Source organism: Wolffia australiana, chromosome 9, assembly GCF_029677425.1.
Source record: "Wolffia australiana isolate 7733 chromosome 9, ASM2967742v1".
Lineage (NCBI taxonomy): Eukaryota > Viridiplantae > Streptophyta > Magnoliopsida > Alismatales > Araceae > Wolffia > Wolffia australiana.
Window position 1 is genome coordinate 2,687,804 of NC_135843.1, and position 12,713 is coordinate 2,700,516.

The 12,713-nt window shown below is 45.0% G+C and overlaps 1 protein-coding gene across 1 annotated transcript; it reads right to left on the reverse strand.

The window, feature by feature from the left end:
• Positions 1-4,458: 4,458 nt before the first annotated feature.
• Positions 4,459-7,598, reverse strand: LOC144708062 (putative polyamine transporter At3g13620). The gene is made up of 2 exons (XM_078581356.1): positions 6,725-7,598; positions 4,459-5,056 (listed from the first exon to the last, which is right to left on the reverse strand). The coding sequence occupies exons 1-2, from the start codon at positions 7,575-7,577 to the stop codon at positions 4,512-4,514; spliced, it is 1,398 nt and encodes a 465-aa protein (XP_078437482.1). The 5' UTR covers positions 7,578-7,598; the 3' UTR covers positions 4,459-4,511.
• Positions 7,599-12,713: the final 5,115 nt, after the last annotated feature.

The following is a 12,713-nucleotide window of genomic DNA, read 5'->3' on the forward strand; positions in this document are numbered from 1 at the left end:
ATATGTACCTAATTTGAAAATAAAAAAGTAAGCTTTAAATTTCATAAAGAAAGGTGATATGTGTTGTGTTACATATCCAAGAGAGTAGTGAGTTTTGTTCCCAATACCCAACAGATTGGTATCAGAGCTAGAGTTTTTGTAAGGATTGTGGAAGAGAAGTAAAAGCAAAGCTCCAAGAGAAGATAAAGTTGAGCTTACTTTTTGTTTTGATATGGTGTTGTTTTTCTTTTTAATGACTGGGAAAGCACCATGGGAAGGGTCTATCATTACTGCAACTCCTTTTAATGGAGAAAAATATTCTATGTGGAGTTCCAAGATGAAGTCCCTATTTAGAAGTCAAGATTTATGGGATATTGTTTAAAATGGTTTTATACCAGATGAAACAAAGAAAACTGAATTTAAAGATTTGAATAGAAAAGATGCAAAGGCTTTGTTTATTATTCAAGAATCTGTTACTGAAAAAGTGTTTACAAAGATTTCTGAGGCAACTACAGCACATGATGCTTGATATATTTTGAAGAAAGATTTTCATGGAGGTGACAAAGTAGCAATGGTAAAATTACAAACATTGAGAAGATAGTTTGAATCTTTATATATGAAGGTTGAAGAATCTGTCCAAGACTATTTTACTAGAGTTTTATTAATTGTGAATCAAATGAGCAGATACGGAGAAGATATTTTAGAGAGAAAAATAGTGGAGAAGATCCTACGAAGTTTGCCCACTAAGTTTGATTATGTTGTTGCTGGAATTGAAGAATCAAAGGATTTTGATATATATATATATATATATTCATGATGATTTGATGAGCTCTTTGATTGTTCATGAAGATAGAATGAACAGGTCAAAGGAAAAATCAATTGAAGAAGCATTTAAGGCAAATATTGATTTGCCTAAAAAAGAAGATCAGGCTATGTTGTCACTCACAAGTCAATTTCACATAGGAAGAAGTAGAGGAAGATCGACAAGAGGAGGCAGACAACACAATCATCAAGGAGACTATTTTAATCAAACAAGAGGATTTGGAGAAGGATATGAAACAAGTTTTTGACGCAGAGGTTTAAGCCGAGGACGAGGTCAAGGTCGAGGAAGATATCAATGGAATAGAAGAGAGGATAATGCAAATCCTGAAGAAAAAAGAATATTTCAGTGCAATTATTGCAAGAGATATGGGCATCTTGAAGCATACTGCTATTCAAAACAAAATTACCAAGCCAATTATGTGGAAGCTGAAGAACATGACGCATTTATGTCTAATATTACATCTTATTCTGATTTGAAAGATCTATGGTTTCTGGACTCAGCTTGCAGCAATCATGTGGTTTTCTACAAAAATATGTTTGTTGAATTTGATGAGACACCAAGAGGAGAAGTTAAAGTGGATGATGGAAGAAAGTAAAGATTGAAGGAAAAGGAACAATTGAAGTTCAGACTTTAGGAGGAAAGAAGAGACTGGAAGATGTATATTTTGTTCCAAATTTTCATCATAACTTATTGAGTTTGGGACAACTGATGGAGAAAGGTATGAAATTTCATTTTGAGCATAATACATGTATTGTTAAGAACCAGATGAAGGATAAGCCAGTCATGTATATTAACAGCATTGGTAAGAGGATGTTTCCTGTGAAATTAGAAGAGTTTCTCAATCATGCAATGATTTCAGAAAAGATGAATGATACATGGTTATGGCATAAAAGGTTTGGTCATTTGAATTTCAAAGCATTAAAGTTTTTAAGTAAATGAAAGCTTGTATATGGCTTACCGTTTATTTCTGAAGAAAATGATATTTGTGAGGGTTGCATTTATGGCAAGCAGAAGAAGAGAAATTTTTCAAATTAACACCATGGAGAGGAAGAGCACCCTTGGAATTAATTCATGCAGATGTATGTGGTCCTATGAAAACCTCATCTTTGAGTGGAAGTATTTCCTACTATTTGTTGATGATTACTCAAGAATGTGCTGGGTTTATTTTTTGAAAGAGAAATCAGAGGTATGTCATAAATTTATTGAATTCAAAGCAATGGCTGAAAATATGTGTGGACATACTTTGAAAATTTTACGTACAGATAGAGGAGGAGAATTTCTTTCAAAGCCATTTGAGGATTATTGCAGAAAAGTTGGAATTCATAGACAATTGAATGTAAGAAAGACTCCTCAGCAGAATGGAGCTGCTGAAAGGAAGAACAGGACACTTGTTGAAGCTTCTAGGAGCATGATGCATGAAAAACATTTGCCTACTGAATTTTGGGCTGAAGCTGCTGCTGTTGCAGCTTATATTCAAAATATTTCTCCTACGAAAGCCGTAAATGATATGACACCTTTTGAAACTTGGTATGAGAAGAAATCAGTTGTTGGTCATTTAAGAGTATTTGGATGCATTACTTATGCTTTAATTGATCAAAGTGAACGTGGGAAGTTGGACAAAAAAAAATGTGAAATGCATTTTTGTTGGATACAGTAATGAAAGCAAAGGTTACAGATTATATAATCCCTTAACAAAAAAGTTGATTATTAGAAGAGATGTTATGTTTGATGAGGAAAACTTTTGGGAATTGGAATGAAATCCTACATATCAAGAAGGAGAAAGGAATTCAGAAATACAGAGAATGAAATGGAGAAAGTATGGTTCTATCCTTGATTCAGATACAAATTCTGAATCAAGAGTAATTGAAGATGAATCTCCATTACCACAAACAAAGACAAAGTCGGTAAAAGAATTATGTGAGATGAGTATTTTTGCAATTCTATCACATGATGAACCAGTAAGCGTTGAAGAAGCTAAAAGCAAAAAAGAGTGGAAGAATGCAATGTAAGATGAAATTAAGTCTATTGAGAAAAATGACACATGGGAGCTTGTGGATTTTACATCTTCAATTAAACCTATTGGAGTAAAACGGGTTTACAAAATCAAGCATGCAGCAGATGGGAGTATACAGAGGTATAAGGCAAGGTGTAAAGGTGATATTCCTTCAAAATGATGTCCTCTTTTCTTGATGTATAAGGTATGTTCAAAATAGTCAATTCCATAATTTTGTGCATAACCTTTGGCTACTTGAAACAATAAGAATTTTGCTAGCCATTGCAGCTCAAAAGGCGTGGAAAGTATATCAGTTTGATGTTAAATCTGCTTTCTTGAATGGTATTTTGAATGAAGAAGTTTATGTTATGCAACCTGAAGGACTTGTGGTTAAAGGAAAAGAGGACAAAGTTTACAAGTTGAAGAAAGCTTTATATGGTTTAAAACAAGCACCAAGAGCATGGTATGGAAGGTTACATCATTTTTTGATAAAGTATGGTTTTTAAACAAGTGAAAATGAACATACCTTATACATCAAGAGAAGCAAAGGTGATATTATGACTGTGAGTATTTATATTGATGACATTATTTATATGGGATCGTCTGATTCTCTTATTCAAGAATTCAAGAACCTAATGATGTCTGAATTTGAGATGACTGATCTTGGTTTACTTCATCATTTCCTTTGTCTTCAAATATTTCAAGATGAAAAGGGAATATTTATCTCCCAAGAAAGATATGCATCAGAAATGTTAAAAAAAAAATTAATATGATATCATGCAAGTCATGTACTACTCCTATGAATTCAAATGAAAAGTTGACTTTGAATGATGATATGACATTGGTCGATGAGCAATTTTACGGAAGCATGGTGGGATGTTTAATGTATTTGACAAATACAAGACCAGATATTATGCTATCTGTGAGTTTGGTATCAAGATTTTTGAGTCATCCTTCTACCCATTATTTTGGAGCAGCGAAAAGAAATATGAGATATATATGTGGAACCAAAGATTATGGATTACTATATGATCGATCATCTAATCTTCAGTTGAAAGGATATGTGGATAGTGATTGGGCAGGAGATAGAGATGAAAGAAAGAGTACGAGTGGATATATTTTTATCATCGGCTCAAGAGCTGTTTCATGGAGTTCAAAGAAGCAAGAGACAGTGGCATTATCTTCATCAGAAGTTGAGTATGTAGCTGCAGCAAGTGCAAGTCAACATGGAATATGGCTCAAAATCATTTTGAAGGATCTTTGTGCAGATCAAGAAAAAGCTTTTATTTTGTTATGTGATAACATGTCAACAATTGCTATGGCCAAGAATCCAGTATTTCATGGAAGAACCAAACATATAGAGATAAAGCATCATTATATTAGAGAACAAGTCAATGCCGGAGCAATTATTATGAAACATTGTTCATCTCTTGATCAAGTTGCAGATGGATTTACCAAGGCTTTGGCTCAAGGAGGATTTAAGAAATTTAGAGATCATCTAGGAGTAAACAGTCAACATTAAGGAGGATATGTTAGTATTGTTGACTTTTCTAAAAACTTTTATGTCGGTTACTATGTCGGTTGGAACATTAGTTCCTATATATGTACCTAATTTGAAAATAAAAAAGTAAGTTTTACATTTCATTTTCTGTGATGTGTTGTGTTACATATCCAAGAGAGTAGTGAGTTTTGTTCCCAAGACCCAACAGGGAGATACTAGTGTTCAGTGCATGGGGGGTCGGCGTAGGCAAGCCATTTCTTGGCCTTGAGGGCCTTGGAGAGAACGTAGAGAACGGCCCCAAGCGAGGTCATGCCGGCACTGACGGCGTACATTCTCCAGCTGCCCATGAGCATGACGAGCATGATGAAGGCGGAGGGCACGGCGCACATGGCGGCGAGCCACGGCGTGCTGGCGGGCACTCGGAAGGGCCGCTTCAACAGCGGCTTCTTCTGCCGCAGCCAGAGGAAGGCCGCGAACTCCAGCAGCATGCTCAGAGCGTAGGTGAAGTTGGCCGCCGCGACGATGTCCTCGAAGCTCATGAAGGAGAAGCCCAGCGTGAACGCCGTCGACACGATGATGGCCAGCCACGGCGTGCCGAACCACGCCGATCGGACGGCCAAGAAGCGCGGGAGGAGGCCCAGATCGGCCATGCCCAGCAGCTGGAATGAGCATGCGCTCAGCGCCGCCTCGTACAGCCCGATGGCCGATAGGACCGCGCCCACCTCCACGCACACCTTGAGCCATTTGCCCAGGATCATGCCTGCCGGGCCAACCCAAGAACAAGCCAAAATTTATTTTTCCTCCAACACAAGGTTCGGAAATAGAGGGAGAGAGACAGAGGTTTAGAGAGACACATGTTGAGAGAGAGGGACAGAAGTTTGGTGAGAAAGAGAAACAGTTTGAGAGAGAGATACAGAGAGGCGGAGAGAAAGAGAGACGTTGAGAGAGAGAGAGCGTCAACGGTGGAGAGAGAGCGAGGGATTGAGATGTTGAGAGATGTGGAGAGAGAGAGCAGAGAGAGATATTAGAAATATAGAGATACTGAAAGAGGTTGAGATAGATAGGCTGAGAAACGCAGAGAGAGATTGAGATATTGAGATATTGGGAAATAGTGAGATAGAGATGTTGAGAAAGGGAGAGAGAGAGAGAGTGAGTGAGAGAGATAGAGATCGAGAGGGCTTGAGAAAGGGACAAAGAGATTGAGAGAGATAGAGATAGATGTCGAGAGTCGAGAATCGAGAGGTGTTGAGAAAGGGAGAGAGAGGGAATGAGATACTGTGATACAGGTAGAGGTTGAGATAGAGAAGTATAGAAAGGGAGAGAGATGGAGAGCGATAGAGATAGAGATCGAGACTCGAGAGGGGTTGAGAACGGGAGAGAAAGAGATTGGGACAGTGGGGGTCGGACGATAACAGTGGGGTTGAGACGGTGGGAGAGGTGGTTGAGAACGGGAGAGAGAGATTGGGACAGTGGGGGTCGGACGATAACAGTGGGGTTGAGACGGTGGGAGAGGTGGTTGAGAACGGGAGAGAGAGATTGGGACAGTGGGGGTTGGACCAACCCACTTGAGACTATACTTGTATCAACTAATAATATTCAAAAAAAGCGCCTATTATCTGAGAGGTTGGAAGGGTATTAAATGTTTTTAAAAAAGGGGAATAAAGATTCCGAAAGGCGGATCTTGAGTAAATATCGACTTGGTCTGTACCTACTCTATTCCGTGTTAGAAAGCTTCAGAAATTTCTAAAACAAAGGAAAGAGATACTCGGGCCGGCAGCTACTATAGTGTACACAGACTATATGAATAATGTAATATACAGACAGAGGAGAAATTTCTGTGGCACAAAACAAGAATCGCACAGAAAAGACTAACTTGATTTTCGGGCCCAAAGATAGATATTAAATAGATCGATATATAGATGGACTGACAGAGGGATGGATTTGGCGAAGATAAAGAAAGTGAGTTGGAGTAAAGGACAAACAGAGATAGAGGCAGAGGGAGAGCGAGGGAGACTTGTTGAGAGATGGAAAGATGCATAGAGATAGAGAGATGGCGAGAGAGACATATAGAGAGAGACTTAGAGAATGAAAGTTACAGACACTGAGAAAGACGGAGAAAAGAACACAGCGATACTGAAGGAGAAATACATTAATATGTAAAAAGTGAAAGAGTCGAGGAAAAGAGGGCGAGAGATTAGTTAAGAGAGAGGTAGTCAAGGATCGCGGAAGAGGGAGGGAGATAAGTATCGGGACGGAGAGAGATCGAGGGGAAAGAGAAACGGGTAGAGAGAGAGAGAGATAAGAAATAAATAGAGATGGAATAAGAGGCAGAGAGAGCGAGCGAGCGAGAGAGAGAGAGAGAGGGAGAGGGAAAAGAAAGAGATATCCAATAGAAAGAGAGAGAGAAAAAGGAGGGATGAGCGCATACCGGCAGCGTCGGCGAAGAAGCCGTCGGTCCACTCGTCCTGCGAGAGCTGCAGAGCACCGGTGGCGGCGAGCAAAGGGACGAGATAGCCGATGCAGATGAGGAGCCCCGCGGCGAACAGCGCCCTGGGCAGCGTCTTCTTGGGGTTCTTCACCTCCCCGGCGAGCGTGCTGACGCTGTCCCAGTAGTTCAGGTTCCAGAAGAGGGTGTTGAGGTAGAGACTCCAGTCGGTCCTCGTCATCCTCGTCTCCGGGAGTCTGAGCCACCTCTCCGGCCGAATCTTGGGCAGCGCGGCCGCGGCCATGACGACGAAGGGCGCCATCGCCGCCAGCCCGAGCACCACGGAGCCCCATCCCACAATGGCCAGGCCGGTGTAGTTGACGAGGGAGAGCACCACGGTGATGCCCGTTATCGTGCCGTCCCTCACGGCACTGCCGCCGGAGAAGCGGCGCGATATGCGGGAGAGATAGTCGGCGCAGAGAACAGGGTAGGCGGCGTTATTGATGACGCAGGTGAAGTACTTCCAGGTGCCCATGAGGAAGCCCGAGAAGGGGCCGAAGGCGGCCGTGACCCAGCTCACGTAGCCGCCGTCTCCGGCGAAGGCGGTCGCCAACTCTGCCGTGATAAGGGCTTCCGGGACGCTCCAGATAAAAGGAAAGGCAATAAAGCCAATCATCGCCAGCAGAGGCCCTGCGGCTTGGACAGTTGGCTCGGCGCCGTAGGCCCCGCCGGAGACCTCGAAGAAGATAATAAATATGAGGGGAATCAATGAGAGAGTCTTCTTCCTGCTCTCCTTCTCTCCCTCGTTCTCGCCGGCGGCCGCGAGTTCCACGTCGACCAGGGCGGGGGCGGCCATCACGAAAGAGAATCTCTGGTATTTCGGACGTGGGTATTAGTTTTTTGGATTCCGGGTGATGAATTTATAGTGGTAGATCAGTCTCTTCCTTCTCCTTTACTGTAGAGAGAGACACAGAGAGAGAAGGTTGATGCACGTGGTTGAGTTCTTCAACGTGCTGCCCATGTTTTCGGAGGCGGAATAGTTGCCCCAACAGGGATATCGGGATCATTAGTCCCGAGTATAATTGTCAGAATACCATCTGAACCGGACGGGCAGTTAACAAAGGTGAGAGAGAACCAGAGTGAGAGAGAAGAGAAGCGGGGGAATAGGGAGATATATATATATAAGAGAGGGAGATGAGGATAGATTATAAAGGGAGAGGGAGAGTCCGGAGAGATATGCAAGAGAGTGTAATATAAGGAGAGAGAAAATAGGGAGAGAGGGAGAGATATAGGAGAGAGACGGAGGGATAGATAGAGGGAGTAAATGTGGGAGGGACGGAGAGATCTAAGAGAGAGAGAGAGAGAGAGAAAGAGAGATAATGAGCGAAAATAGGGAGAGACGGAGCAAACTAAGACAGAGAGAGAGATGAGGAGAGATTTAGAGATATACGAGAGAGGTAAGACAGGGAGAGAGAGGGAGAGAGTGAGAGAGAAGGAGATAAAATTGGGAGAGAGGGAGAGATATGAGAGGGAGAAAGAGAAAGATAAGGGAGACAGAGAAGTGGAAAGAGAGAGCTGGGTACGACTTTGAAACTGTATTTCGGCGTGCCGACGGAGAGATCGAAATACCCACCCAGTTGACGTTTGACTTTGATTTTAAAATTTTCCACCCAGTGCCGCCTACGTGAAATACCCAATTGTATGTTGGAAGGAGGGGAGAGAGGAAGAGGCAGTTTAAGGAAAGGGAGAGCAAGGAGAGGGAGGTGGTATTAAATGTGGGAGATGACGAGGAGGAAGGAGAGTGGAGAACAACAGAAAAGGGAGGCTGTCCATGGGGAAAACTCCTAAAGAGTAGCAGTTCCATCATAAATTAGGGTTCTATAGACTAGAAAGAGACACTCGTCAGTAAAAGTGATCTCATAATAGTCCCCCTTCAGGGTACAATTTCACTATATTGAAGTGATTCGTCAAGTTCTTATATCTCAAATTCTTAAATGATTATCAATCTTGATGTATTTTAATTTCTCGACTCCAGCTTCGTAGCCGCGATCTAACATGAGTGGAGATGCATTCGCTAGATCTAACGATGAAAACGTCATCCAGAGCCACAATTTTATTCCTCTTCCTTCTCCTTCACTGTAGAGAGAGAGATATATGATTAATTTGTTGGAGGCAGAATAGTCGCCTGAGGAGACATCGGGATGCTTGGTCTCAACTATAAAACTCAGAATGCCGTCTGATATGGATGAGAGTTGGAGAAATCAATTATTAGATATAAGAAGTAGATAGCGAGACAGAGAGAGAATACATAGATAAAAGAGAAAAGAGAAACACACACACACAGAATATAGAGATAAGAGAGAGAAGATAAACAAAGAGAGAGAAGAGAAAAAGAAAGAGAGCGAGAGAAGAGAAATAAGCAAGTGAAAAGAAATACATAGAGAGATAAGAGGTTTAGAGAGAGAAAAGAGAGAGAGAGAGAGAGAGAGAGAGAGTGAGAAGAGAGTGAAGGGAGAGAGTGGGAAGAGAGGGAAGAGAGAGCGCGAAAGGAGTGAAGAGAGGGAAGAGAGAGCGAGAAGAGATTGACGGGAGAGAGGGGAAAGAGAGTGCGAGAAGAGAGTGAAGGGAGAGAGAGGGAAGAGAGTGCGAGAAGAGAGTGAAGGGAGAGAGAGGGAAGAGAGTGCGAGAAGAGAGTGAAGGGAGAGAGAGGGAAGAGAGTGCGAGAAGAGAGTGAAGGGAGAGAGGGAAGAGAGAGCGAGAAGAGAGTGAAGAGAGAGAGAGAGAGAGAGCAAATAGAGAGCGAGAAGAGAGATAGGAGAGAGGATAGAGAGAACGAGATCCGGATATGTTGATAAAACTGCAGGTTTAGGTCCAATCGGACAAAAACAAGAAGTGAATTATTAACATTTTTTATTATTATCCATAAAATTCTAGAAATATTAAATTCTGGAAAATATATAATGATTTTTTTTATTATGTCAAAGCATCGACGGCGGTGCCCGAGCGGGGCCTGAGCGGGCGCGCTGCACACGTCCGGCCGCGATCGACGGCGGGCAGGCGCGCGCTAGCGCACACGCAGGCGAGTGGGCGCAGGACGAGCCCACACGCGGGCGGCGCGGCGCGGGCTAGCGCACACGCTGGCGGCACGGGCACTAGCGGGGCGGAATCGCCTGGGAGACGAGCAGTGGCAGGGACGGTGCGGGCTGGGGTTGTGAAGACGTGGCGGAGCGGGGGTGGGAAGTCGCGAACGCCAGCGGTGACCGAGGTGCGGAGGCGACCCGCTGCGCGCCGGCGGCCGGGGCGTCGTTCTGGCGCGCAGAGGAGGCGGCGAAGGGAGCCCGGCCGTTCAAAGGCGACAGCGGAGTCGTCTAGGCGAGAAGAGACGACGGCGGCGCCTGAGCGAGCAACAGCGCAGGCGACGGGGTCCGGCTCTCAGAGGCGGCACCAGCGGCCTTCAGACAGGCAGGGATGGCGACGGGCGGCGGCGACGTTCCGACAAGCAGGGACGGCGGCGGGAAGGTCGGCGGGCGACAGTGTTGGCCTTCAGCAGAGGATCTCTCTCCTTTCTCAAATTTCTCTCTCGCCTGAGGAGGGTCGCAGACCAATGGCAAAGAAAAAAAACAAAAAAAAATTTCTTGTTCTGTGTTCAGGCTATCACTTAAATAGACAAATCAGAATCCCACGATCCTGATTTCGTGCGCTTGGCACGTTTGGAGGAAGACTGGAAAAAATAAACTGATCTCACGACGCCCAAGTCGTGTACCAACGAGTGGGGGGAGGAGTTGCCACGTTTTCCTCCTTTGACCCATTCTAACTGCCACGTCCGGAGCACCGCAGGGCCTTCAAGGGTTTAGTTTCAACATTCTCCCCCCTAATCCTGGAGTGGCCCAAGGTTGCGGACACCGAGTAGATGCCGCATCGTCGCCAGCTTTGCCGCCGGCAATGCCTTCGTCAAGGGATCAGCTCTTTGCTCCTCGGTTTGAATGAACTCAATGATGATCTGACCTCCCTCGACACACTTACGGATGAAGTGGAACTTGGTGTCGATGTGCTTACTGCGTCCATGGAACACCAGATTCTTCATTAGTGCAATCGCCGATTTATTGTCGACGAACATCTTCACGGGCTTTGGTTGTCCTCCGATCAACATGCATAGTAAACTTCGTAGCCATGGTGCGTGACACGCTGCCGCTGTTGCCGCCATGAACTCGGCTTCACATGACGAGAGCGCCACTATCTTCTGCTTCTGGGAGTTCCAAGCAACAAGGCTTTCATTAATATAGAACGCCATACCTCCCGTGCTTTTGCGATCATCCATGTCACCGGCCAAATCACTATCGGTGAATCCAGTGATTTCTTCTACACCTCCTCTGTTGTACACCAGGCCGAAGTGCATTGTTCCCTTCAGATATCTCAGGATCTGTTTGACTGCCTTGTGATGCATGACAGTAGGCCGCTCCATAAATCTGCTTGCTACACCAACTGCGTAGGACAGGTCTGGTCGTGTGTGGAGAAGATACCGGAGACACCCGATGATGCGGCGATACTCTGTGGCATCCACTGGGTGTCCCTCACCATCCTTATGCAGTTGCATCCTTGGCTCCATGGGATACTTGGTGGAATTACATTCACTCATACCAAATTGCTCCAGAACCTTCTTGGCATATGCAGCTTGCTTGATGGAGATTTCACTTTCGCCTTGTGCCACTTCAATGTCGAGGTAGTAGTGCAGCAATCCGAGATCACTCATCTCGAATTCGGCCATCATCTGCTCCTTGAATTGTGCTATGGTGCATGGATCTTGACCCGTCACAATGATATCATCAACATATACTCCGATGATAATACCAGTGTTGTCTTCTCCTCGGGTGTACACTGCTTGCTCCTGCACACACCTTGTAAAACCAAGGTCCTTCAAGCTCCGGTCGAGGCGTGCGTTCCAAGCTCGTGGCGCTTGCCGTAGACCGTACAAAGCTTTGTGCAGCCGATACACCATATGCTCCTTGCCTCTCACCATGAAGCCTTCTGGTTGTGCAACATACACTTCCTCCTTCAGCTCACCGTTGAGGAAGGCTGACTTGACGTCTAAGTGATGCACCTGCCACCCTCGGTTTGCCGCAACCGCAAGGATGACACGTACTGTATCAAGGCGGGCAACCGGCGCAAACACTTCTTCAAAGTCGATACCCTGACGTTGCACATACCCCTTTGCTACGAGTCGTGCCTTGTGCTTGATCACCTCCCCATCTGAGTTCTTCTTGAGCTTGAAGACCCACTTGAGGCCGATTGCCTTATGCCCATTTTGAAGCTTTGCCAAGGACCACGTTTCATTCCTTTCGATTGACTCGATCTCCTTGCTCATTGCATCTTCCCACTCTTGTTGGCCAGTCGCTTCACGATAGCATGACGGCTCCTCCATCTCCATCAACAATGCTTCTCCATCAGCTTCTTCCGCATCTTCTAGGTCAATACGACGCGTCTCCTTCATGATGTCGGCGATGAGCTTGTACCGGACAGGACCGTCGGGTGATTCATCCCCGCCTTCTAGAAGAGGAGAGGCCCTTTCCGGAGGTGACATCTCAATGTTGTGATCAGGTGTCTCTGTCCCAGCCGATGAGACTCCCTCGGCCGTTGGCGCACCTGCCTCAGCTGATGGCAGACTTGCTCCTGCCGATATGACAGCCCAAGACGATGGACTTGCCCCAGCCGTTGGTTCTTCAACAACAAACTCCGGTGATTGGGCGGCTGATGTTCCTGCACTCCAACTCCATTCCACATTCTCCTCAAAGTGAACATCTCGACTAACATGTACCTTGTTGCGATGTGGATCGAATAGCCGATGTGCCTTGCTCCCATCCTCGACGCCAAGGTACACCATTGGTTGACTTCTATCATCTAGCTTCTTCAAGTGTGGGCTTGTCATCTTCACAAGCGCCTTGCACCCGAACATGCGAAGATGGGCAAGAGGTGGCTTCCTTCCGTTCCAGGCTTC

What these genes read in the sequence shown, in the direction of transcription:
- LOC144708062 (XM_078581356.1), bottom strand. Translation starts at nt 7,577, where the DNA reads ATGGCCGCCCCCGCCCTGGTCGACGTGGAACTCGCGGCCGCCGGCGAG. An exon ending in CTTCTTCGCCGACGCTGCCG is followed by an intron (nt 5,057 to 6,724) that starts GTATGCGCTCAT and finishes TTGGCCCGGCAG; the next exon opens with GCATGATCCTGGGCAAATGG.